The following is a 23,080-nucleotide window of genomic DNA, read 5'->3' on the forward strand; positions in this document are numbered from 1 at the left end:
TATAGAGTCACACGGAAGAAATATGAATTCGATTGGGGACTTGACCAGAGTAAAGCTTTTGAAGAAGCCAAGGCTGCCATACAATTGGCCCTAGATTTGTGGCCCATGCAAAATGGTCCAGTGGAATTGCAAGTGACTGTACAAGATGATTATGCAAACTGGAGCTTATGGCAAAAACAACAAAGCCGAAATGTACCTTTGGGATTTTGGTGTAGGAAACTCCCTTCATCTGGAGTCCAGTACACACCTTTTGAAAAGCAGTTGTTAGCTGCATATTGGGCTTTGGTGGAGACTAAACAACTGACTGTGGGCCATGAAGTGATATTAAGACCTGGAATCCCAATTATGACCTGGGTAATGAGTACCCCAGCTTCTCACAGAATTGGACATGCCCAAGAGGCTAGTATAATCAAATGGAAGTGGTATATTCAAAATAGAGCGAAAACAGGCAAAAGCGGAGTCTCTGTTCTGCATGAATCTATAGCAAACATAGAAATTGAGAGGAGTGACACACCCCCTGAGCCAAAGCAACAGTTGGTACAGTCCACTGTAAAATGGAATGAGGGATATGATGTATTAACTGAGGAACAAAAGAGACATGCATGGTTTACTGATGGGACAGCAAAATATTTGGGGCAAAAAAGACATTGGAAAGCAGTGGCCTATAACCCATGTACTAGAAGGACTTTGGAAAGTACTGGGATAGGTGCAAGTAGCCAATATGCTGAACTTATGGCAGTATATCAAGCCATCAAAATAGAACAAGGAGGACAGTGTCATATATTCACTGATTCATGGGCAGTAGCTAATGGGTTAACTACATGGATGCCCATGTGGAAAAATGAAAATTGGGAAATTCATGGTAAACAAGTCTGGGGCAAAGAATTATGGGAAGATATCTGGAACATGTCTTTGGTCACTGACTTGTCAGTTTTTCATGTAGATGCTCACGTGGCCCCCACCACACCAGAACGTGAGTACAATGCTCATGCTGATCGACTGGCAAAGATTGCTACTGAACATATTGTCCCTACTTTGACAACAACTGATGATCCGGAATTAGCAAAATGGGTCCACCAAACAGCAGGCCATTTGGGGGTCCAGGCCACACACCAGTGGGCACAAGATCGAGGTATTAGTATCTCTCATTCACTGTTAAAACAGATAGCAGAAGAATGTCATATATGTCAATTGGAAAAGGAGCGAACTGTTCCTCGGGTAGTAACTGGAGAGATAGCAAGAGGATAAGTCCCAGCCCAAATCTGGCAAATAGATTATATTGGTCCACTACCACTGGATAAAGGATGCAGATTTATATGTATTTGTGTTGATACCTATTCAGGTGTACTAGTAGCTTGTCCTTATAAGAATGCAACCCAGAAAAACACTTGTAAAACCCTAGATCTCATAAGTCTATATTATGGAACCCCAATGCAGATTCAAAGTGACAATGGGTCACATTTCAAAGGCAATGAAATGAAGAAGTATTGTATACTAAACAATATAGAATGGATATATCATATTCCATATTATCCAGAAGCATCTGGGTTGATTGAAAGAATGAATGGATTACTGAAAGGACAATTGAGGAAGTTAAGTTCCAATAATTCATATCAACATTGGAAGGATAATTTGTTCATGGATTTGCGTAATTTTAAATAATAGACCATTGGGAGGAAGTACACCTCTAGCCAGAATGATGACCCCCAATCTGCAAATTAGAAAACAACAAACACACAAGATCCCAAATATTGAGTATTGGACCTTGAGGCCAGATGTCCCAGCACCGTACCCAGGACCACCTGGTTCGGTGGGGTATGATTTACATTGTTTAGAGGACTTTTGGTTGGACAGGAAAGAAGTAAGAAAAATTTCCACTGGGATATGCATAAGAATCCCTAAAAATCACTTTGGACAGATTTTACCCAAATCAGGATTAGCAGCTCAAGGAATACATGTATTGGCTGGAGTAATAGATTCTAATTATCAAGGAGAAATTGTTGTAACATTCCAGAATTTAGGTGAAGGGCCCATACAGATTCACAAGAATGATAGGATAGTTCAAGTGATTATCGTTCCTTGTAAAACAATGCCACTTGTAAAAACTGACCCTCCTTCCAAAATAACTGTCACAGGAACCGAAGGATTTGGTTCTGCTGATAGAATAAAATCAGGAGCTAAAGTATGGGTAAAACGGAAGCCAGATGATGTTCCAAAGGCTGCAGAGATTATAGCATATGGGAAGAATAACACTGTAACTATCGTTTATTCTGGAGAAGATGATTACAAAATTGTACCCTTAAATCATTTATTCTACCGTGAGTGAGGCTACAATAGTCTGGTTATTGTTCTTGATTTTTTTGTTTGTTCACCTTGTTTGTTAGATTTGTTTCCACAGGTTGGTACCCTCCATCTGTAGATGCCTGATAGCTTAAGCTGGATGTCACCCCCTGTCTGCAACTGTGATGTGTCACCCTTGGACCTGGCATCAAGCATATTAAGAACTGACCTCTCAAATGGGACCCCTTAGGACAGGGACAGCTCTACATCCGATTTCAGCAGCAAGTAGCCATAGAAGAAGAGATCTTCACCCCTTACCACAAGATTTTGGGGCCCCATTTGTTCGGGGTGGGGGGAATGATGGGGAGCTTGTGCTCAAGCCCCACCCTAAAATATGGTTTTTTGTGTTTATTGTGTGCTATTCTTGTTATATTGTTGTGAAATTTTGTTGACACCAGTTATTCCTACTATATTTTTGCCAAGTAAGGGACATGAAAGATCTTGGGGCCGAATGTAAGGGTTATGGGATTTAAAGATCTCCCATGCCCCATGGACGTGCTGACATAGCAGAGCAAGAGAAAGTGAAAAGCCGAGCTAACGGTCCTGCGGTTGGCAGTTGGTGGCGGTTGCCTTTTTTTTTTTTGAGTTAGGACTCCTGCTGAGCACTGCCAGGGGCCGGAGCTGCTGGGAGCACACTTCCAGGACACTGGGTGGTTGCTGTGAGTGGGGAGAGGAGGACCTTTGCCTGAGGTAGCCTGTTCTGTTTTAAAGGCTTGAAAATGTGGGTGCTTTCTACTTTATCTACCTGTGCCAATGTCATAACTACTCTGATGGCTTTCACTTTCTAGTTTTGGGACTCAGTCTTTTGGTATCTTAATAAATTTTCTAGTTTATTTCCCCAAATGGTAAACCTGATGTATTTTGTGATGGATAATTATATCAGCATATTTGTAATCTCTATAGGCACTGTGAATATGGCATTGCTGATACAGCTTGTCTCCAGCCATTATAGTTGTGCTGCAGAGGGAAAACTGCGGGACTCCAAGGGCTCATTCAAACATTCTGGCTTTTCCCCTCTTTCTTGCTTTTTTTGGGGGGTGGGCAGAACATGGGTAATGTGGAAGTTCATTATACATAACCTTCATATTTGGAATGGGTGTATGTCTTTGCCTTCTTGATGGGAAAGGGAGGGCGAAAATGTAGAACTCAAAATAAAATTGGGAAAAAATAAGAAATAATAATGTAGACAAAGATAGAGGTGCCACAAAGCTGAAAGGGATTCCTAAGACTCTCAGGATTCACAGACAGCTTGTCAGGCTAAAGCACAGGCTCACTGAGTAGGATTTAAGTCGTATGTGGGTCCCAGAAGATCAGTGTTCCAGGGACAAAACAGACAAGGCAGAGGGAGACAAGAATTTGCAAACTCTGGGGAGTTTAGTGACCTAAGAGAAGCCACCTTGCACTCTTCAGAGGAACAGTCACCCCATGCAGGGAGGAGACAAGCTCCAGGGACTCTGCCATGGTCAGAGCTCATGTGGAACACCATGCACTGAGAAGGGTGGAGGGACCAGGAGGTAAAAGGCCCAAACCACCACGCCACAAAAGGCTCATGATGTTTGGTCTGGTGTAGGAGCAGGCAAAATACAGCCTGTTTTTGTAAAGCTTTGTTTAAAAATATGAAAACCATTCTTATGTCTGAGGGCCGAACCAAAACAGGCAGTGGGCCTGATCCTGGGGGCGGGTTAATGACAGGCTCTCATGTGGAAGAGAGCCTGATTGGCTGTGCTCCCCAGGCCACCCTGCTCCTGAGTGGAATGTAAATTGTTGAGGTCAGAGCTCTCCATTTCTGTCTCTGAATTTTCAGCACTTAGCATGCCCAGCACATAGGAATAGGAATTTTAGGCTTGTTTTGTGAACTGAACTGAACTGAATTCTACTTGACCTCACAGAATAAAACCCACGGCAATGGGCTGCAGAACAGTCAAGATGGGAGAGTCTCTTAACGCCAAAGCTACTGAAAAGGTGGCCCAGGAGATGGGGGAGAGGAGGGTGGGAAAAGGAAGGTCTTCAGCCAAGCCCTGGTGAATGAGAAGCTCTCGGGCTCCCTTCCAGCTTGAGAGATGGCATCAAAGTCTGGAAACCACCCCTTCCTCTGGTCAGTGTCAGAACAAGGCCAGCCAGTGGATGTTACCTTGGTGATGATGTCCTTGAACTGCCCTTCTTTCCAGGCCTCTGTGGGATGGGCCATCATGGTGGTGATGGCATTATCATGTTCCTCATACTTATCATAGAGGAAGACGAGCTCGGCCCAGAGGTGAGCCTGCTCAGCAGCCCTCAGGACCTGTGGGGGAGGGCACACAGAGCAAGGACCGGGGTGAGTCCCCAGCCGGGACAGCCCCCGGGAAGCAGTGCCCGCTGCCCTCCACTCCCCACGGTTGCTGCAGCCTCACCTTGGGAATATTGACTCTGGACCAGAAAAGATCCAGGTGCTCCCGCATCTTCTGAGGCTTGAATTTGGAATAGAGGATGGCCAGCTCAGTGAACATGCCCATGTGGGCCCGCTCCAGCCCCAGAGCAGCTTCCAACAGGGCAATCACTTCTTCAAAGTAGCCACGATCCTGGGATGGAAGAATGAGGACACCCTTAGGACAGGGAATTTCAACTGGGAAGGAAAAGTCAATTCCTGCCAAACACTGCTCTAAACATAACGAGAACCATTGGACAAGACCGTTGTGACCCTAGGGAAGAAACCATGTTGACCTAGGACATGAGAGCCTGGGGTGCCAGTGCTGGCTCTGTCATTAGCTGGGGGACCCTGGGCTGTCCCTTCGCTCTCTGAGCTTGATGTGATGGTACTTTGTACCCCCTAGCCCTGTGTGGGGACTCCCCTCACCCACTCACTGCACTGGCATCCTCCTGTACAGAATTCATCCTTCCTAGCGTTCAGCCTACCAGACACCAGCCAAAGAGAACTTCTCCCACCAACGGGCAAACTCTGGAGGAAAGTGACCAGTCAAAAACAGTAGCACCAAGGGATAGCATAATCTGAAGCTAGTTTAATTCGATTTAAGCAAACTTCAACAGACCAAAGTAAAGGAAACCCATGGGTTCTACAGCACCGTGAAATCAAATACACAAGACAGGCAGACCTTCTGCCCAAAGGGAAAGAAGGTAGAAGAGCCTGGTCTCTCACTTAGCATGGCTGAGGCTTACTGACTGGTCTAACTCAGCTGTTTGGGAAGCCTCCCCTTGGGATGCCCTCACTAGGCAGAGGTGGGCAAAGTCCACCTCTCACCCGAAATGCAGTAGGGGCACACTCGGGCACACCCACCCTTGCTGCTGGTGGTGACAAAAATGGCTTTTTAGAAACAAGGAATCATATAAGGGAAACACTTGATTTTTAACTCATCGATGAAAATAACTGACCCTAAAAATATGCTTTAAAGGCGGTTATTCCTTTTAGGGGAACATACCAAGGAAAGAAACCATAATACAAGGCCTTTGGACAAAGATCCTTACAGAATGCAAGGAAGAAGAAAGGTTGAGAATGAAAACTATGTAGCTTGATTTGAAAGTCAACCAAGTTATAGGCCAGGAGGAATCGCAATGGAGGAAGCCACACATTCCAAGCCCTTCTCGTTCAGTTATAAAGGAGGTTGTGCTCTTGTTAACACATCGCGCTGTGTTTGTACCGATAATTCAAACATTCTGGAAAAGGCCCAACGGATGAAGGAAGGCCACAGCCAGCCGCTCCCCTCTGCATCCCCAAGCTGGGGTTCCTGGTTTTTAACTCTGACCCCCGCCCTTCTGCTCACTGTTTTGTTGCCTTTAGAACCTTCTAACCAAGTCTATGTCCTCCAGGCTAACCTTAGTCAAATTCCAGATGGCCCTAGAGGAAGGATACTAGCCCATGCCCACCCATCATGGCCCTGGACGCGGCCAATGCTCGCTTCCAGTCAGCCCCTGGGGACCCAGTTGAGGCAGGGATAGTTCTTCATCCCTTGTTAACCGGAGTAGCTCCAAAAGATGAGCCCTCCACCCATGTCCCCAAAGGCATTTGGGTCCTCACTGTTTGATGAGGACCACGCTCATGAGGAATGCATGACCTTCACCCTTTTTCCCAAATGAATTTGGGTGCCTACTTCTTGAGCGGGGAGACGCTGAGATCGAAACAGACTAGTCAGTGAGAAGCCCATTATCTAGGTGCCACTTACATCCACTTTAGGAGATAATGAGATTCAAGTATGCTGGCCAATGAATTACCAAACTCACAGGTGCCCCTTGCCCTGTTCCTCTGTGAGAATCCCTAGCTTCTCCTGCCTAGTGAGCATCTCCCTGGAGCCGCTGTCCTTTAAGGAGCCTGTTCAGACTTCAGAAAGACCTGGAAAGACTTGAATGAACTGATGCTGAGGGAAGGGAGCAGAACCAGAGCAGCCGCCATGTGCAATGGCTGGCTGACAGACTCAGCTCCTGATAGTGATGCAGGGACCCAAGGACTCCTGATGGCAGACACCGTCCAAGGCCAGAAAGAGCCACGGAGGCAGAAGGCAGGCTGAAGCAGGCTGTGTGCTCCTTTTTTCTTTTTTGTTTGTTTCCTTTCTCGTGGTTTCTCCCATTGGTTCTAATTCTTCTTTACAACATGACTAATGTGAAAATAGGTTCAATGAGTGTATATGTCGGGCCTGTATCAAAGTACATGGCGTCGTGGGGCGGGGGCAGGGGAGCCATGGGGAGAAAATTTGGAATTCAAAATCTTATGGAAGTGAATGTTGAAAACTAAAAATTAATTAATTTTTAAAAAATCTCCATCCATCAAAAATTGAAGGAGCTTGTTTAGTGTGTTACCCGAAATAAATGCCTTTACTTGATTTGGGGGGAAAAGGTCCTCACAGTAGCAATAATCATAAGTGAAAAAACAGAAACAGTCACTCCCCTATTAAAATAAGGGCACTAAGGGAATGAGCCAGGACAGTGATGATTGTTGACACTTGGAACTCTATGAAATCCATGAAAGGACACACACAGGAAGGCCAACGCTACCGGCTCAACAGGATCCCAAAGCCAGTTCACACGTGGTTCTGGTCCTAAGAGCCCACGGGCAGCTGCTCAGTGCAGAGAGTCTGCAGACCTCAGCTGGCCTGCCTCTGTCTGCACTGCACTTACATACAGAGCTGCTGCCCTTCGGGCATGGGGAAAGGCGGCCACTGCTTCTGTCACACCACATGTAGCAGCTCTGAGGCTGGAATCATATTGGTGGCATGGACCCCTCAGGTTGCCTGTGAAGCTCCCTGAGGTTTGTGGCTTCCATTCATAATGGAAAGGAATGGTCAGTGAGAGACGTGAGAAAATAAAGGTGCAATTTTTTTCCATCCATGTTCATGAATGTCCTAACATCTGCCCATGGACCCTATGTTAAAAACCCCTGATCTAAGAAAGCATACTTCAAAGACAGCATTCTCTTAGAAAGTAGAAAAAAATCTCTGCTCTTAAATGTAGACATTGGCTTTCTGAGTTCAAGCAAACCTGCTGAGTCCCACACATACAGTGATAACTTATGTGTATGTGTAAAAGATTGACCAGAGCTATTCTAGACTGAGGAGGGAAGCAGAAAGCCACCAGCCTGCTTTCTACAAGGACATGGGGCCAGCGGTCCAGGAATTCGCCTGTGAGGACAGGCCAACAAGGGTATGGAGAAGGTCAAAACCAGAACCTGAGGGTAGTTTCGGATTCTTCCCCAAGACAGACCTAAGGAGGCTGGGTTTTCAGTCTGGGCACTGCACGTTTTCTCCCGTTAGACATTGGGCTCCTGGAGAGCAGGGGCTGGGCTTCTACCCCTCACTGTAGCCCCCAGGGCTCAGCACAGGGTCTTGCACATACATACAGCTGACAATAAATACTTGCTAACATGTATACAAAATAATATAGCCATTTCAAGAGTAAGAGAAGGCTACTAGTCAGACCCAAATATCCTCGGGATGGCCCACATGTAATGGTCACTCAGGCTGGCCAGTATGGAAGGCTTTCCCTGGCCTGCTCCTGGCCCCTGGGCACCAGGAATGAACCCTGGTATCGCCCATCAGGGCTGATCTGCCACGGCCCCTCTCCCCTCAACACCTAAACACCCAACAGATATTAGTGTCTACTGACTGGGGTCCTCGAAGGCCTTTCTTCATACTATGGCCCCCTGAGCATCATGAAATATTAACTGCTAACAGCCATTCCTGTGTCTACTTTAAATTTGTACTGAGATCTTTTGTCTTCATACTGCTTTCATCTTGAATATTCCCTTTTCCACTACCCAGCACACAACTCCTTCTAACAAACGAAATTAAGAAAACCCACTCTGGATTCTAATTGGGCTCCACTGGTTCCCCGCCCCCCCCCCCACCTTCTGCCTCCACACCCCTACCCTCATTTCAATTTCTCCATCTGGAGACTAGGAGGGGATGGGCACCTCCTCACAGATGCGGCTGCTGCCAGCCCCCCCCCCCCCCCTCCCCAAAGGTTGCCAAGAGTGGAGGTGAGACATGCAATCCCCTAAGTATAATGTGGAAATAAGGCGCCTTGTCCCTCAGTCTCAAAGACCTGTTTCACATGTGCCATAAGTCACAAAGGACAGCGATGCTGTGCTCTGGGCATGGAGCCCTCTGAGGAAATGCTGGCAAACTGTAACCAGGGGCCAGTTAGGGTTTGCAGCCCTGGGAGGGAGGCAGCAAGGAGCGGGGGTGGGGTGGGGTGAGAAGCACAGGGGGAGGGGGGCCCAACGACTCCTCAGGCTCACCTGGTAATAGCTGATCAGTTCCTCGAGCTCGTCTGCGTGGATGACAATATGGAGGCCACATAGCTGGGCCAGGCGGAACTCTTGCCCGTCCACACAGGCAAAACAGACCTGCGAGAGAGGGACAAAGGAGGCCCTTGGTGGCTTCTTCACAGCCTCTCCCCAACCCTGCAGCACAGGGGCCACACCATGGCAGGGAACCCAATCAATGCTTGTTATGAGGGCGCCTCCTCTGGGGAGAACAGGGGTGGTTTGGGTGAAAGTTCGGGCCTCCACGCTGTTCTCAAGGTGGGATTTGGGAACAGAAAATGCCTCATGAAATCCCAGGCCCAGGAGAAAGAACAGGGTGAAAGGAGCGAGAGGAGCCCAGGCCTGCTGGCTCCCCAGACCTCCTGCCAAGGACAGGCCCCGCTAAGGACCAGCGACCCTGGAAGGACTCCACTTCTCCAACGACCTCAGCAAAACGAGCAGGGAGCGTGTCTGGGGCCAGGAAACCTGAGAGGGAGCCCGGCCTGGCTGGACCCCAAGCCATTCACAGCCCCTGGGAGGCACCATTGCTCCTCACGGCCCAGCCCAGCCTGGCAGAGTGTTGGCTAAACCTGGAGACTGACTCACTCTTCTCAGAGAGGAGCCGGGCCAATGGGTCTGTCAGACTGCTCTCGTGCCCTTCTCCAACAAGCAGCTCTCCTAGGGAATCTTCTAATCCAGCCCTCCCCTGTTGTCAGCGGCCCAGGGGGACTGGACAGTCACCAATGAAGCCAGGCAGACTGGATCCCTCTAGCATCTTCTGGGAGACAGGTCAGAAATGTGGACGAAGGTAAAGGGAGATGACCTCATCCACCAAGTGGTGGACACTACTGGTTTTTTTTAAATAGCTAAGAATGTACAAGTAGTCAATGGGGCACAAATGGCCCAATGAGACAAATGGGGGGCCAAGCATTTCTACTGTTGGTGAGGCTGGGGTTCGAGACATTACCTCCTTCCAGGTCCTGGTGCTGTTGGCCTTGCGACTGCTGTCCACTGCAGCCTGATACTCGCCCAGATGCACCAGGGTAGATGCCAGGCGGGCAAAGTTGGACACGTTATTGTAGAGCAGCTTGGCGGCCTCATACATGGCCTCATCGTAACAGCGGTCACCAACCTAGAGAGATGCCCTGGTTACCTCCATGCAGGAAGAGCACACCTGCTCCTTGGCGACCCAGCACAGGACCCAAGTCAAGCCCCTTAGGACACAGATGCACCAACTCCACAGGCAGCGATGGGGGCATTGAGGACAGAAGCCTCAGGAACCCAGAGCCAGTGTCCTGCAGCCTGAATTACCGACAAGTCCCAGTGTGCTGCTCTGGGGCTCGGGCACAAAGGCCTTCTTCTCCACCATCTACAAAGAGCTCCCGGGGAAGGGGTGGAGGTGGGGCTGGTGGGGAGATGGGGAGGGCTTGGGGAAGCCCCCGGGCAATGGGTGCACTTTGACACAGACCGCTCTGGACTGTCTGCATTCAAGGAACTGAAAATGAGAGGAAATGAACAACACACCAACAGCACAATCATGCTTCTCTCTTTCCTCCCAATAAAAGGCAAATTTTGTCAGTCAAGTAACAAGCCTTTGGGGCAGCGTCTCACTCCTGAGCTGTGCCCACAGAGGAGCGCAGGCTGGCACTCATTCTCCTACATGGTGGGAGCGCAGAGGTGGGCTGAAGGAAGCCCCTCTGCGTGGTCCAGCCTGGTTCTCTCGAATAAAGGGGAACATTTCTTTACATGGAGACGGAAAACCTAGTGTGGGGAAGCACTGGGGAGATGCCAAGATGGCAGAGGGCCGTCCTCAGAGCCGTGGTGGGTGATGACTATCCTGCTGTTCTTTGGGGTTGCTGGTCCTAGCCAGAGGGCATCCTGGACATCTAAGGGCACGTGTTCCCTTTAGAGGAGAGCTGAGGCCAGAGAGACCAGAAAAGCTCAGACTAGACTTGGGGGCTCTGAGCCTCAGTGCTAGGCTGGGGCACCTGTTGAGGTCAGTGATGAGCAGGGCAGGAGCACGTGGTAAAGACACCCAGGTCAGAGGCCAGAGGCCAGAGGCCAGTCCAGAAAGGCTTGGAGAAAGGTCACAGCAGTGACACTTTGGTACAAGGCAGGCTGCTCTCTGGGGGTGGTGAGATTCACTAGGGAGGGACAGTGTTTAACATCCCTCCCACTGCATTCAATCTAATTCTTTCTCATTCCATCATTCCAGGCACTGGGCCTCCTCTGATAGCTCTCTTCCTGCCTCCCCCTTGCCCTCTGCTTGCTGGTCCTTCTCTCAACAAAGAATCCAGACCACCTCATGCTCTAATTACAGGGTGTCCATTGCTGAGAACAAAGCCAGGATGACCTGACCTCCCCTGGCTCAGGGAGCCCTATGGCGGCCTTCTTGATTCTCCTCACATAGCGGCCCACTTGTGGGTGCCAGCTCCCAGCTACAGACCCAAGGCCTCTGTGGACTGCGCAGGGCAGAGCCTCTGTTCCTGGAGAAGCATCTTTGCTGTGGGCTTGCTGTCCCCCTCCTGATACCCATTTGTGGAGGTCCTGCCCTGGGAGCCCTAAGAGGGAAGAGGGGACCTCTACACAGAGGCTGTTAGGAGAGCCAGGCTCCCTCTTCCATAAAACAAAACAGGATAAACAAAACTTCTTACAGAAAGGTCAGCAGACAGGAAGAGCTGCTGAAGGTCAACAACAGGAAACATGGCCCCATGGCCAACGGGGGAGGAGCAGGACCTGGAGGCCTGCTGGGGCTGCACTCAGAGCTCCAAGCTGGGCCTTCGACCATCCTGAACCTCCCTGTTTTCTTCCTGGGCAGGGAGCCCTGCAGGCCACGTTTGGGACCACAGACAGTCAGCCCTCCTGGTGTTTAAAGCAGGGCTGTGCCGCTGGCCAATTTTCAGTAGGCTGCAATCAGAGACGCCCTGCCCGGGGAGCAAGATCACTGGGGTGAGCAATGAGGAAGAAAGGCCCTCCTCCTGACCAAAAGGGGACGTGCTGGATGGCACCCGCATCTGGTCACTTCCTAGCCTTACTCTTTTGCAAAAGGCTGAGGAGGCTGCTTTGCCTGTGTCCTCAAGGTGATTGTGTATGCACACACTTAAGCTCTTCATAGCTGAAGGATGGCTTACAGAGCTGGGGGGTGGGGCGGTCACAGGGATCTACAAAGGCCTGGTTGTCTCTCCCTCTCAAGGCAACCAACCTTCTTCCTCTGGGTCGGTGGTGGGGGGTGGTTGGAAGGACCAAAGGCAACAGGGCAGAGTCTGGCCTTGACCGTTCTGCTGCTGCCAGACAGTGGGAGCCCCTGGGCAGCTCATGACTCCTCCATGAAGCCTGGAACCACCTCCCATGAGAGGGAAGAAAGAGAATTAGCCCCTGTCAGTTCTGAAGCACCCACCTGCTGGATGTGGGCATTGTTGGGCCCGTTGACAAGCTCCTCCAGCTCAGAGAGGCGGTTTGTTTTAGCTAGAGCAAAGATAAGCTCCGTCTCTACATAGGACTCTCGGGCCTTTTTCCTGGCCATGTGTAAAAATTTAACTAGATCTTCCCAATTACCTGCAGAAAGAAACAGACAACGTAACCCATGGCTGGAAATGGGGCAGTCCTCGGTTCCCTTCTGTGCCCTTGCAGCCCAGGAAATAGGGACAAACTGGAACTGAGACAAGTGGCCTTGTGTGTCTTGAGAAGGCAGGGCATTTTACTTGGGAACCTGGCCAGTGAGAACGAGAACCTCACAGTCACTGGACAGGTAAGGACGGTAGAAGGGCCGACACCTGCTCATACCGCTTGCTGGGCCATCAGGGCAGGCTCTGGACCAGACAGAAGCAGCCCAGGGGAGCCAGTGGTCAGAGGGGTCAGTGATCAAATGTCACAAACAACCTTCCTAAGAACCAAGGCTCCTTGGGGCGGGTAAGTGGCACAGTGAATAGAGCACCGGCCCTGGAGTCAGGAGGACCTGGGTTCGGATCCGGCCTCAGACACTTAACACAAAAACTAGCCGTGTGACCCTGGGCAAGACACTTAATCCCAATTGCCCTCCAAAAAGAAAAAAAAAGAACCAAGTCTCCTAAGTGTGGAGCTCTGGAGGTGCACAGCCCACCGTATCCAGGGTGCAGAACGCACGGGGAGAGAAGCCTTTCCAACCGATGGAGCCCCAGACATACAGTGATGCACCCCAGGTCATGAGGCCACCAGCCCAGGCTGCCTCTTCTAAAGAAGCACGCCAATAGGAAATCCAGAAAGAGCAGGCCCTGGGCTCTCAAAGCTCTGCCAATACTGTTCAGTTTTTCTCATTAGCAGAAGGTTGGCCAACCATGGGAACCCTGGAGATGAGGAGAGACTCTAGTCTGTGGCAGGGCAGAAATGCCCAGGTAACATCTGCCACGCCACGGACAGCAGACCTTCTAATGGCTCTCGCTGTCCCTGCACAGAGATGCTCCCTCCACCTCCTATAAAGGGCATTACACAAGCAGATCCCCTGGGTTCCTTCTAGCCCACGCTGGCTGGCCACGAGTTCTGTGGCAGAACGGGATGGCAATGGCCTGAGGTGGGCGGCTCACTCACTGTTTCTGCTGGCAGCCTCAACGACTTCCAGGTATGAGGAGGGGTCATCTGCTTTGGTGTACGAGTCAATGGCCTCTCTCACCAAGTCCTTGTGCAGCTGAGCCCTGGCCAGCTGGCTCCACACCGCCGGTTCATTGCATCTTTCTGCAAATTCGTACGCACGGTCCAGATTCCCGATGTGTTCGATTAGGACCTGTAAGGTGGGAGAATGGAAAGTAACCAACTGTAAGGCTAGGGGATCAGTATCAATAAACTGCAAGTACAAACTTGAATGTCTTTGAGTATTTCTGTGCTCCTTTAAACAAGAATGTCACCCTATGTACCCCAAAGCATCCTTAAGGTCCAAGAGAAGAACCTGGGCCAGGGCCAAGGCTGGGCCCAGTCACTCCCAGGAGCATCAAAGTCTTGAGTCCAGCTGCTGGCATAAAGTCTGTGGCTCTGAACAGGCAGAGGAGCATCTGCCAGAATGACCGAGCAGCCCAACTCCAGACGAGGCGACCATGGCATCCCCCCAGGGATGGGGGGCTCGCACTGCCAGGGCGGCTGGTTCCTACTGCACCCTGCTATTCTTAAGGACTTCATTAAGAGGTGCTTAAGGCTTAAGGACTTTTGAAAAGGTGTGTCCATGCAAATGAGACATAAAACTGTTCATTTCAACTTGACTCAATAGGGAACATTTAAAAAATATTTAAGTGTGTGATGAGAAAACCAGGCTTATAAAAATATTTGTTATTCTCCAAAAGAATCTTCTTTAAGTAAAAATACCAAAAATCCTGCCCAGCACTGACAATGCAGGTAGCTCCAGGGGTGTAAACAAAAGCAGAATTGAGCACTTAAGGGTCTCATGATAAAACTTCTTTGGGGGTGGGTGGGAGGGGGTTTCTCAGTGCCAGACTTCCCCACCCCTAAGCCTTTATGCAGCGATGGCCGGCAGGGCTCTCCTCACCATCTTGCGGCCAAGCACCCTGTGGGCATCTGTATCAAGTCCCTGAAGCCCAGTGGTAGTGCCTGCCTACACCAGGATCATCCCCTGGGGCTCATGAGCCGCCCCTCCCCTCTTCTGGCTGTGAGTCTGTGGTGGACGCTCCCCCAGGGAGTGTGGGGGACCTCACCTGAATGGCCGATGTGTTCACATCGAACTTCCTGAAGATAGCCAAGGCTTCCTCATAGAGCTCGTTGCTGATGGCGATGTTGGCGATGTCTGGGGCATCGTAATTTTCCAGCCGGGTAATGTACTCCATCACCCGTGTGCGGTCAGCCTTGATGGCAGTCAGAATCAGGAGATTCTGGAGATTCCTGTGGAAGAAGCAACCAATGGGGGGGTCAAAGGTCTTTCCTGGAGGATGACGGAGCTCGGGGGCTAGGACGATCTCTGACATTGGACAGATCCTTGTCATTATTGGGGACCCAGCCCCACGCCCAGCCATGATGTGCAGGACCCTGTGGGAGGCCTAAAGAAAAGCAGGCCCTTCTCTGGTCTAATAAAGGAGGGTGGACAGCAGGACAAAGAGCTGTCTGTGAATCCAAGCCACGCACTGTGGCTTGTTACACACAGGTCTGTGTGGGGAGCTGCTAAGCACGTCGGGGCTAGAAGAGAAGCTGAGGGAGGCTCCATGGGGGAGGCAGCGCCATCTGAAGCCAGTTGTGGACGAGGGGGCCTCTCAGAGGTAGTGGAGCAGAGAAGGGCACAGAGACAAGTGTGTGTGGGACCTGGTGGCACACCTGCCACAGGACAGCAGGCTGCTCTGGACAGCAGCCTCAGGAAGACCCAGGTGCCACCTGTGCCCCTGGGAGCCCATGATGGCAGCAGTGAGACCACCAGCTTAGAGGCCATACTGCAGCCACGACTCTTGGGTCTCCACACCATCACCCCTTCTCAGTGTGGCCTCCAGCACCTCTCTCCCTGCTCCAGGCTGGGGCCTTCCTAAGGGCTCTGCACCAGGACGGGGGTGGGCACAGAGGCGTAATAAGCACCTACCCAGGAGGCCTTCTAGTCAAAACAAGCCTCGCAGAACCGTCCTGAGCAGTCTTGGGGTCCCTCTACGATGCCAAGGACACTCTGAAGGAATCACTCCCAACAGCCCCTGAATGGCCTCCCTGAAGGCCGCAGACGCCCACACATCTGAGCAAAGACTTACATTCCCTCCACCCTATCAGGTGTGTGCATGAGCCAGAGAACAGACAAGAGCTGGACTGAAGTACCAGTCCCTGCACACTGGCATGCCCTCACTGCTGCTGTGAATGTGCCCCCTGCTCCCCAGGGTGTTCAGCAGCACACCAAGGGCTGCCGGCTGGGGCCACCGCCACAGTAAGACACAATCCCTGCCCCAAGGGCTCATGGTGGAAATGAACACTTCATCCCTAAGGTGGAACATCAGGAAGTGGGGCCTCAGAGGACAGCAGGGCTTCCTGGAAGAGGCGGCTGGGAATGCCAGGCAGGATCTGGGAGGAGGGGATGTCAAGGGGACCGAGGGCAGATGGGTCCGAGGGGTGCCAGCACCTCTCACCTATGCTCACTGAACACAGAGTTGTCCAGGACAATCTTCTCGAGGAGCTCAATCAGCTCGCTGGGCAGGTCGGCAGTCATAAAAGCTTTCACTGTCACAGAGACCTCTTCAGGATCCTGGGTTTCAGACAGAGCTGTTTGCACCACCTAGTTTTAAATGATATTTGGAAGAAGAATTTGATTAGATTAAAACAGACAACTTGTGAGTGAGCAGAACTGACAGGACTCAGCAGAGGACAGGGGAGAGAGAAGGCCAGGCCGGAGGCTAGGGACAGCCACAGGTCCACACGCTTGTGCCTTCAGACTCACAAAACACTCTCCTCTTAACACTGTGATGGAGGTGGGCGCTGGGGGTGTCTTTCAGGGGGCCCTGAGTGTTGAGGAGAAGAGAAAAAACAGCAAGAGCTCCACGGGTTAAGGAGTCAGGCTGCCAGCCTTGCCCCTGCACCAAAATGGGAAGCGGGCACTGAGAGAAGGCATCCAACCATTGCTGGGTGAACGTGAGTATAGTGTCACTGCTGTCATGCTGGAGCGGGCCTTGAAGGCCACCTCAGTCCAACCGAGGAATGGAGAACAATTCCACATCATTGTGGCTGCAGGGGGAGGCCAGCAAGGACCTCAGCTGCCTCCCTCGAGGTCTGTGTCACAGTGACAAGGCTCCCATAGTCTCCTCAGAAGCAGGCCTGCTCCTAGCTCTGCTTCCCCTTGCACACTCTCAGCTCCTCACAGTCCTCAGTCTCCATGCCATCTTGGTCTTCCCTGCAGAAGCCCCTTCACAGGCCCAACTCTCTCTCTCTTTCCTTTAGAGGCAGGCAGAGCAAGGAAGGTTATTCCAACTCCCCAGAAGAAGAAATTGTGGTTGCAAGGAGGTTGAGGGTCTGGCCTAGGGACCCACGGCTAGTGTCAGCGAAGCCAGAAAGCCATGCTGGACCTGTATGCACCGTGCCATACCTATCTCACCAAGACTGATGATCAGAATTCCCAGAATCCCTGATTTTCACTGCTAGGCACACCTGCACCCCAACAGAGATGGAACGGCCCCTCCACTCCTCCCTAGTCCAAAGGCATGTGACATGTGAATCCTTGAATAGTTTTTTAAAAATCCCATTTCAGGAATGGAGACTGACCATCCACATTCCACATCAGCCTGGAGAAACCGCCTCCTCAGACTCTGAGTCTACGCAACTTCACTGAGTCAGGATTTCAGATACATGGTCCCATCATTCTATCTGACAATGGTCAACGGGCAGAACCACTTTGTTTGGCTGGAGATCGCTGCCACTCCCTCTGCTGTACTGAACCAGCTCAGACAGCAATTAAGATCTTAGCTCTAAGAAGCCGCCCTGCACTGGGCACAAACAGAGCCTTTAGCACAATCCAGCTGTGTTCTCCAAGGAGAGGAGGCCACAGGCCAGGCACAGTCGGGTGGCACTCCAGTTACTAAGGCAGCCCTGCCACAGAGGCCTCGGCGGGGAACAGCCAGGGAGGCTGGAAGATGGCGGACACAAAGCATGGCAACATGCCAGCTCCGATGCCCCTTTACACTGTGCTGGCTCCGGAGGCAGCTCAACCTCCAGGCCTTTCCCAATGCTCTATGGGGCATTTCTTTCTCAGAGGAATCCAGGTCGGTAATAGGAGATGGGTAAGAATGAAGAGAAGTTGGCACTTCACTGATTTCTCTAGAGTGCTCCAGCAACAGTCAAGAGATGTGCCTGGGGATGTGGTATATTTAAACCTCTCCTGTTCTACTCAGTCTCTGGGACAGTCCATCTCAAGGTAACTGGTTCCAGAGCCCAACCTGAGTGTCAGAACACTAAGGAGAACTAGTCCAATATGGAGTATCCCAGAATTCAGAGACTGAGAGCTGGTGGCACCTTAAGAGACGGCCTGATCCCACCAAACTGAAGCCGATTGAGGCCGAGCCATTTGGTCAAGTTTCTATAAAAAGCAAGAGGGCCACGAACCCCAAACCCAGATGTCTTTACACATAATAGCCATCGATAGACTTTCCCAAGGGATTTAACATTTCTTAGGTGCCAAACCTGGCAGGCTTTGGAGTAAGACATTCTCCTGCCTTAGGACTGTTTATAAATGAATGGAGAACCTATAAAAGCAGCCTGAAGAAACCTGGAAAGAAAGAAGCCGCCCAAGTACAAAGGAGAATGAGTGTACTGGGAGCCCCTGCAGACTCAAGAGGAAGAGCTGCTCACAGCTGGAGGGACAAGCAGCTGGGATGATGAGGCCTCCCCCGGCCTCCCACTAATGAAGGCTCCTACGGCTACCTGAGCATCTCAGATGAAACGTCCTGAGGAGCTGGTCTGATTGCGAGTCATTGCCAAACACGGGAAGGTCAGCCAGGGCAAGAGATGCCTCGTGTCTAAGGCAGATGCCTCAGAAAAGAGGCAGTGCTCCAGGCCGGCTCTAAACACACACCCTGGGCTGAGCAGTCGCAGGCTCCAGCTCGTCATGAGGACCGCCATCGGCCATCTCACTGGAGGAGACACTGAGGAAATGGGCTAAAGCCCCCAGGAGGCTGAGGAGCTGCAGAAAGAGAGGCTTCCAAGGCAGGAATCAGGATGGCCATGTCTTCTCTAGCCTCTCCCTCATTTTCCTTAAAGCAAGGATATTTCAGATTGCTGCACACTGCCTCATGCTGAGCTTTTTCTCACATTTAACGACTATTCCTCAAGAGCTGCTGGATCAACTGGTCTCTAGGGGAGGGTCACTGAGCTCTGCACAGCTCAGCACTGTCAGTGACTGATGGCACACGACTCTGGGAACATTCAATCGTGTCAGAGAACACTGCCTGAAAAACATGGTGAGCCTCCACAGGAACAAATGGGGTCTTGTTCTCTGGTCCCAAAGCCCACCTGAACAAGACACGGAAGAGGCAGCTTGGCAGTGGGAAGGGCCCCAGCCAGCCCTGGTTTTTTCTTACTCCATCCTCTACTGCACAAGGTGCTGGGCTGGGTGCAAGGGACAGAACGTGGAAATGAACCACTCATGGCCTTCTAGGGGTTACATCTCTCCAGAGAAAACAAGGGATGCACACAAGTAAACCCCAAATCTGTCTGGAGGCACAAGCTCCGGGGCGGGGGGGGAGCCCACAAGGTCCTACAACCACAAACAGCAGCAGCAGTTTTCTGTACTGGCCACACAGCCCGTAGGAGCCTGGGCTGCATTCTGAGGCTCCTCCAGGATGCAGAGGGTCCAGCTGAAGGAAATGGGGATGTGGGACGAGGGGTCTGGGCGCCGGCACCTCCGGGAGCAAATACGGAGTGCTCTGCTTGGTCTTCAAAGCTCTCCATAGCTGTCTCCTCCCTTTCCAATCTTCTCATACCTGACTCCCAACCCTGCCTCTTTGACCCCCAGCCTCCTGGCTATTCCATCTCTCAGCTCTGGGCATTTTCTTTGGGAATTTTTCCCTCCCCAACCCCTTCCTCTGGCTGGCCCTCATGCCTGGAACACTCCTCCTCTGCTCTGTCTCCTGACCTCCCAGCTTCCTTCAAATCCCACTCCAAATCCCACCCTGCTCAGGAAGCCTTCCCCAACCCCTGTGAATTCAGGTGCCTTCCCCTGCTAATGTATTTCCTGTCTACGTAACTTCCTATCCTACATAACTTTGTACATTTTCTGTCTATATGTTGTCTCCTGATTCGATTCTGAGCTCCCAGAAGGCACCGTGCCTGGCACATAGTAACTGCTTACAGACTGACATGCTCACAGCCCTGTCTCAGGAGAGAAGCTGTTTGAGGAAAGACCCACACGCAGGCTCTTAACTGGTCAGTGGCCAAAAATTAGACTAGCTGGCATCCAATGGTACTGCTTCACATGGGGATCTGAAAGCCGGGCCATGGTGGCGGTTCTATGCACCACTCCACTGAGGCCGTCCAAAGCCTCCCCCACGATACCTGATCAATGAGCTGTCTCCGGAAAGGGCTGTTTTCCTCCAGGACATTTGCCCAGAGTTCTGGATCTTTTCTGCGTACCAGGTAACGAGCTTCACTTTTGAACAGAGAATTCTCATTACAAACCTGAAAGAAGCAAAAGCCACCCTCAGAACCTCTCACTCTGCTGCCCATATGAAAACCCTCTGCTCAACACCCTTTTGTTCCCAAAGACGCAGCAGTCATCCAAGGGCCCCCACCTCCCGCCACTTTTCACGAGACCCCAGTGGGAGACAGCATTATTTTAGACAAGTGTTAGGGCAGCCATGTTATACCATACAATTGTTCTCCTAGAACTTATCTGATTCTCTCAGGGACCATTAATAGCAGAAACTTTTGTTTTATTTTAAAAGAAAAATCAAAACCCAAGTTTCTAGGGAAGCACCACCCCTACCCCTTCACTTACCCTCCCCCAAACTCAATGGAGGGAAACCGTTAGACTATGAGAACAGTGCTAAAGGTGGCCGAGAACTGGAAAGGCCTGCTCGAGCTTTTAAAAGTATTCAGCATCATTTTAAGCAGAAGCTCTGAAGTCGGCAAGGAAGGAGCCAACAGGCAGGCAAGTGTCTTGGCCCCCAGCAGGCACTTGATAAATGCCAGCTAAACGACCCAGGACAGGTGAGCTCAAGAGGAGAGACTGCAGGACCACAGCCATGACAGAGCAGGGGCCTGGTTACTTGGAAGGGTAGGGCCCCCTTTAACCAGAGCCCACCACTGTCTACTTGAATCTCAGAGTCTTTCTTCAAGATAAGTCCCTTACTTCACAGATTCACAAAAATAAAAGAGGCCTGTCTCAAGCACAGGGACGCTTTTCAGAGGCTCAAAGACAGATCAAGTGGAGTCCTCCCCTACAAAAGATCACACTGCTCTAAGGAAGCCTCTTCCTCAGGCCTTCGTGGCTCACACTGATGGTGCCAGACCAGCCAGGGAAGGCCCCCTCCCTGAACCAAGGACCCTCTAAACCAACACTTCAAATCAGAGCGGGCAGGACAACAGAGACTCCCAACATATGGGAAGGGGGCAATGGGGGCAGAGGGCAGAAGTCACCGAGTGTCAAGGTCAACAGAAAGCCAAAGTCTATCGACAGCCAAGTGTCAAGATAAAACCCTCCATGGGCACCATACAGTGTGATGGTGAAGCCACCCAGGCAGCCCAAGGGGCAGGACGCCCCCTACCCCACCCCACCCGCAGGGCCCCCGTACAATTAAACACGATCAAACAAAGTCTAAGAGATGAAAAGCAACGGCTGCTAACCTGAATGAGCTCGAGGTCACACTGCCCCCTCTCATAGGCAACACAGGCCAAATGCGGGTCCCTCTTTTCACAGTATTTACCTACAACACGGCTGTCGTAATAGGGATTCTCCCGGAGGAAGCGCTCGGGATTATTGTTACTGTCGATACAGATCTTGGCCAGGGCATTGTGGGTGGCCGGCTCCTCACAACCTTCATGGATTCGGGATTCCAGCCATGGAAGAAGCAGCTTTAGCCTTTGGGTTAGGAAAGGAAACATCACTACCCTGAGGCTCCCACGGCTGTCACTGTCATCCCCAGAAGCCTGGGCCTTCTCAAAAAGCCCTCGCTGGGGCAGCAGAGCCCAGGACTGGGAGGGGTGGCCACTTAGAGCTCAGCTCCCGAGGTCTGGGAGCAAGGGTGGCACCACGGCCATCCAGAAGGAGCAGAAAGGGCCACGTACCCATGCAGAGGACGGGTCAGTGAGCAAGGACACTCTCAAAGAAGAGAATGAGAAATACCAATAAATAGGGGAAAGATCCAAGAAGGCAGAAACAAAATGCACATACAGACAGCTACATAAGGACCACAAGAAAGATCAGCAGGGGCAAACACAGAAGTGATGGGCTATGACTTCAGGGACATTCTCACTGACATGCATCTTAACAAACTCCAGCTTGCAGACTAATGGGTTACCTCTGTGACCCAGTTCTAAGAGACTCTGACGGTCCATTACCTGTTCCTTTTCTCCACCTCGGTCACTAAGTCCTCAGTTGAGAACTGTCCTCTCACTACCATGATTAAGTTCTTAATGACATCCTCTGAACAATCCACATCGAGCAGCCCTCCGACCACAGCAGGAATCCGGCTGGGGTTGACCTGCCGTGAGACACTCCGTCAGCACCCTGGAGTGGGCATCCTGCATCATGGCCTCCAGGAGAGCGCCAGCTCTGATGGGCTCCTCTCAACCCTTTCCTGTGGGGCAGTAAGCCCATACATGTCCCAAAGGACAAAGGGAGCAGGCAGACAGCCCTTTGGGGACCTGGCTTCTCCCTCCCCACCGAGTCCCGTGGGGCCTGTGACTACACTGACAGGAGTCACACTGCTGAGGAGACCCTGGGAGCCGCTGTGGCCCCCTCTGACCTCTAGCCTTCCAGGCCTCGTGCCAGAGGCTGACTGGCCAGCAGGTGCTCTGCCAGCATCGGGCAGGGGGCCCACCATGTAGCCATGAGGCCTTGGAGAAGAACTTTACCTTCTGAACATAGATTTCAATGTATTTCTGTAGGTTGTTGCGGTATAGATACAGAACCAGGTCGTGGACAAAGTCAAATCTGTCACAAACAATGATCAAGGGCAGCTGATCTGTAAGCTTGGCCTCCTAGACAGCAGAAAGGGGAGAAGAAAGGCTGCATCAGCGGCATCACAAGGAAGCGGCAGGAAAGAGGCCCCGTCCTGTGACAGCACAGACTTCATTTCTGCTTGGTGCTATCTGCCTCATTTCACACCCACTTCCTCAGCTCTCCCCGGCCCTCCCCAGGCGGCTGGACTGTACGCAAACCTTAGTCTTTGCTTAAATTGGGGTTTGGTTCCTGGGGCTGAGTTTGGGGGACTGTTCTGTGTTCCAGAACTAAAAGAGAGAAAGAGCAGCCCAGCACACAAACAGCCCTCATACCCACTGAGCCTGCTAGGATGTGTAGCAGGCCCGGCTTCTGGACCTGAAGAGAACCCCACACCCAATCCCCCCCACTTAATCTGGAAAGGAAAT

The 23,080-nt window shown here is 51.4% G+C and overlaps 1 protein-coding gene across 1 annotated transcript in view; it reads right to left on the bottom strand.

Annotated features, from left to right (window-relative positions):
- The window catches only part of CLTCL1 (clathrin heavy chain like 1), a 75,211-nt gene that overhangs the window by 18,271 nt on the left and 33,860 nt on the right, over positions 1–23,080 (bottom strand). Inside the window, exons 14-25 of the mRNA XM_069100816.1 lie at positions 22,568–22,693; positions 22,052–22,194; positions 21,338–21,572; positions 20,048–20,170; positions 16,138–16,283; positions 14,743–14,926; positions 13,631–13,823; positions 12,465–12,622; positions 10,035–10,199; positions 9,062–9,169; positions 4,731–4,898; positions 4,472–4,621 (exon numbers count right to left, since the gene is read on the bottom strand). Of these exons, the coding sequence (XP_068956917.1) occupies positions 4,472–4,621; positions 4,731–4,898; positions 9,062–9,169; positions 10,035–10,199; positions 12,465–12,622; positions 13,631–13,823; positions 14,743–14,926; positions 16,138–16,283; positions 20,048–20,170; positions 21,338–21,572; positions 22,052–22,194; positions 22,568–22,693 (1,899 nt within the window). The remainder of the gene's footprint in view (positions 1–4,471; positions 4,622–4,730; positions 4,899–9,061; positions 9,170–10,034; positions 10,200–12,464; positions 12,623–13,630; positions 13,824–14,742; positions 14,927–16,137; positions 16,284–20,047; positions 20,171–21,337; positions 21,573–22,051; positions 22,195–22,567; positions 22,694–23,080) is intronic.

The sequence above is a fragment of the Petaurus breviceps genome, unplaced genomic scaffold (assembly GCF_028583685.1).
Source record: "Petaurus breviceps papuanus isolate PSGF00001 unplaced genomic scaffold, PetGlider_PUasm1.0 428, whole genome shotgun sequence".
Classification (NCBI taxonomy): Eukaryota; Metazoa; Chordata; class Mammalia; order Diprotodontia; family Petauridae; genus Petaurus; species Petaurus breviceps.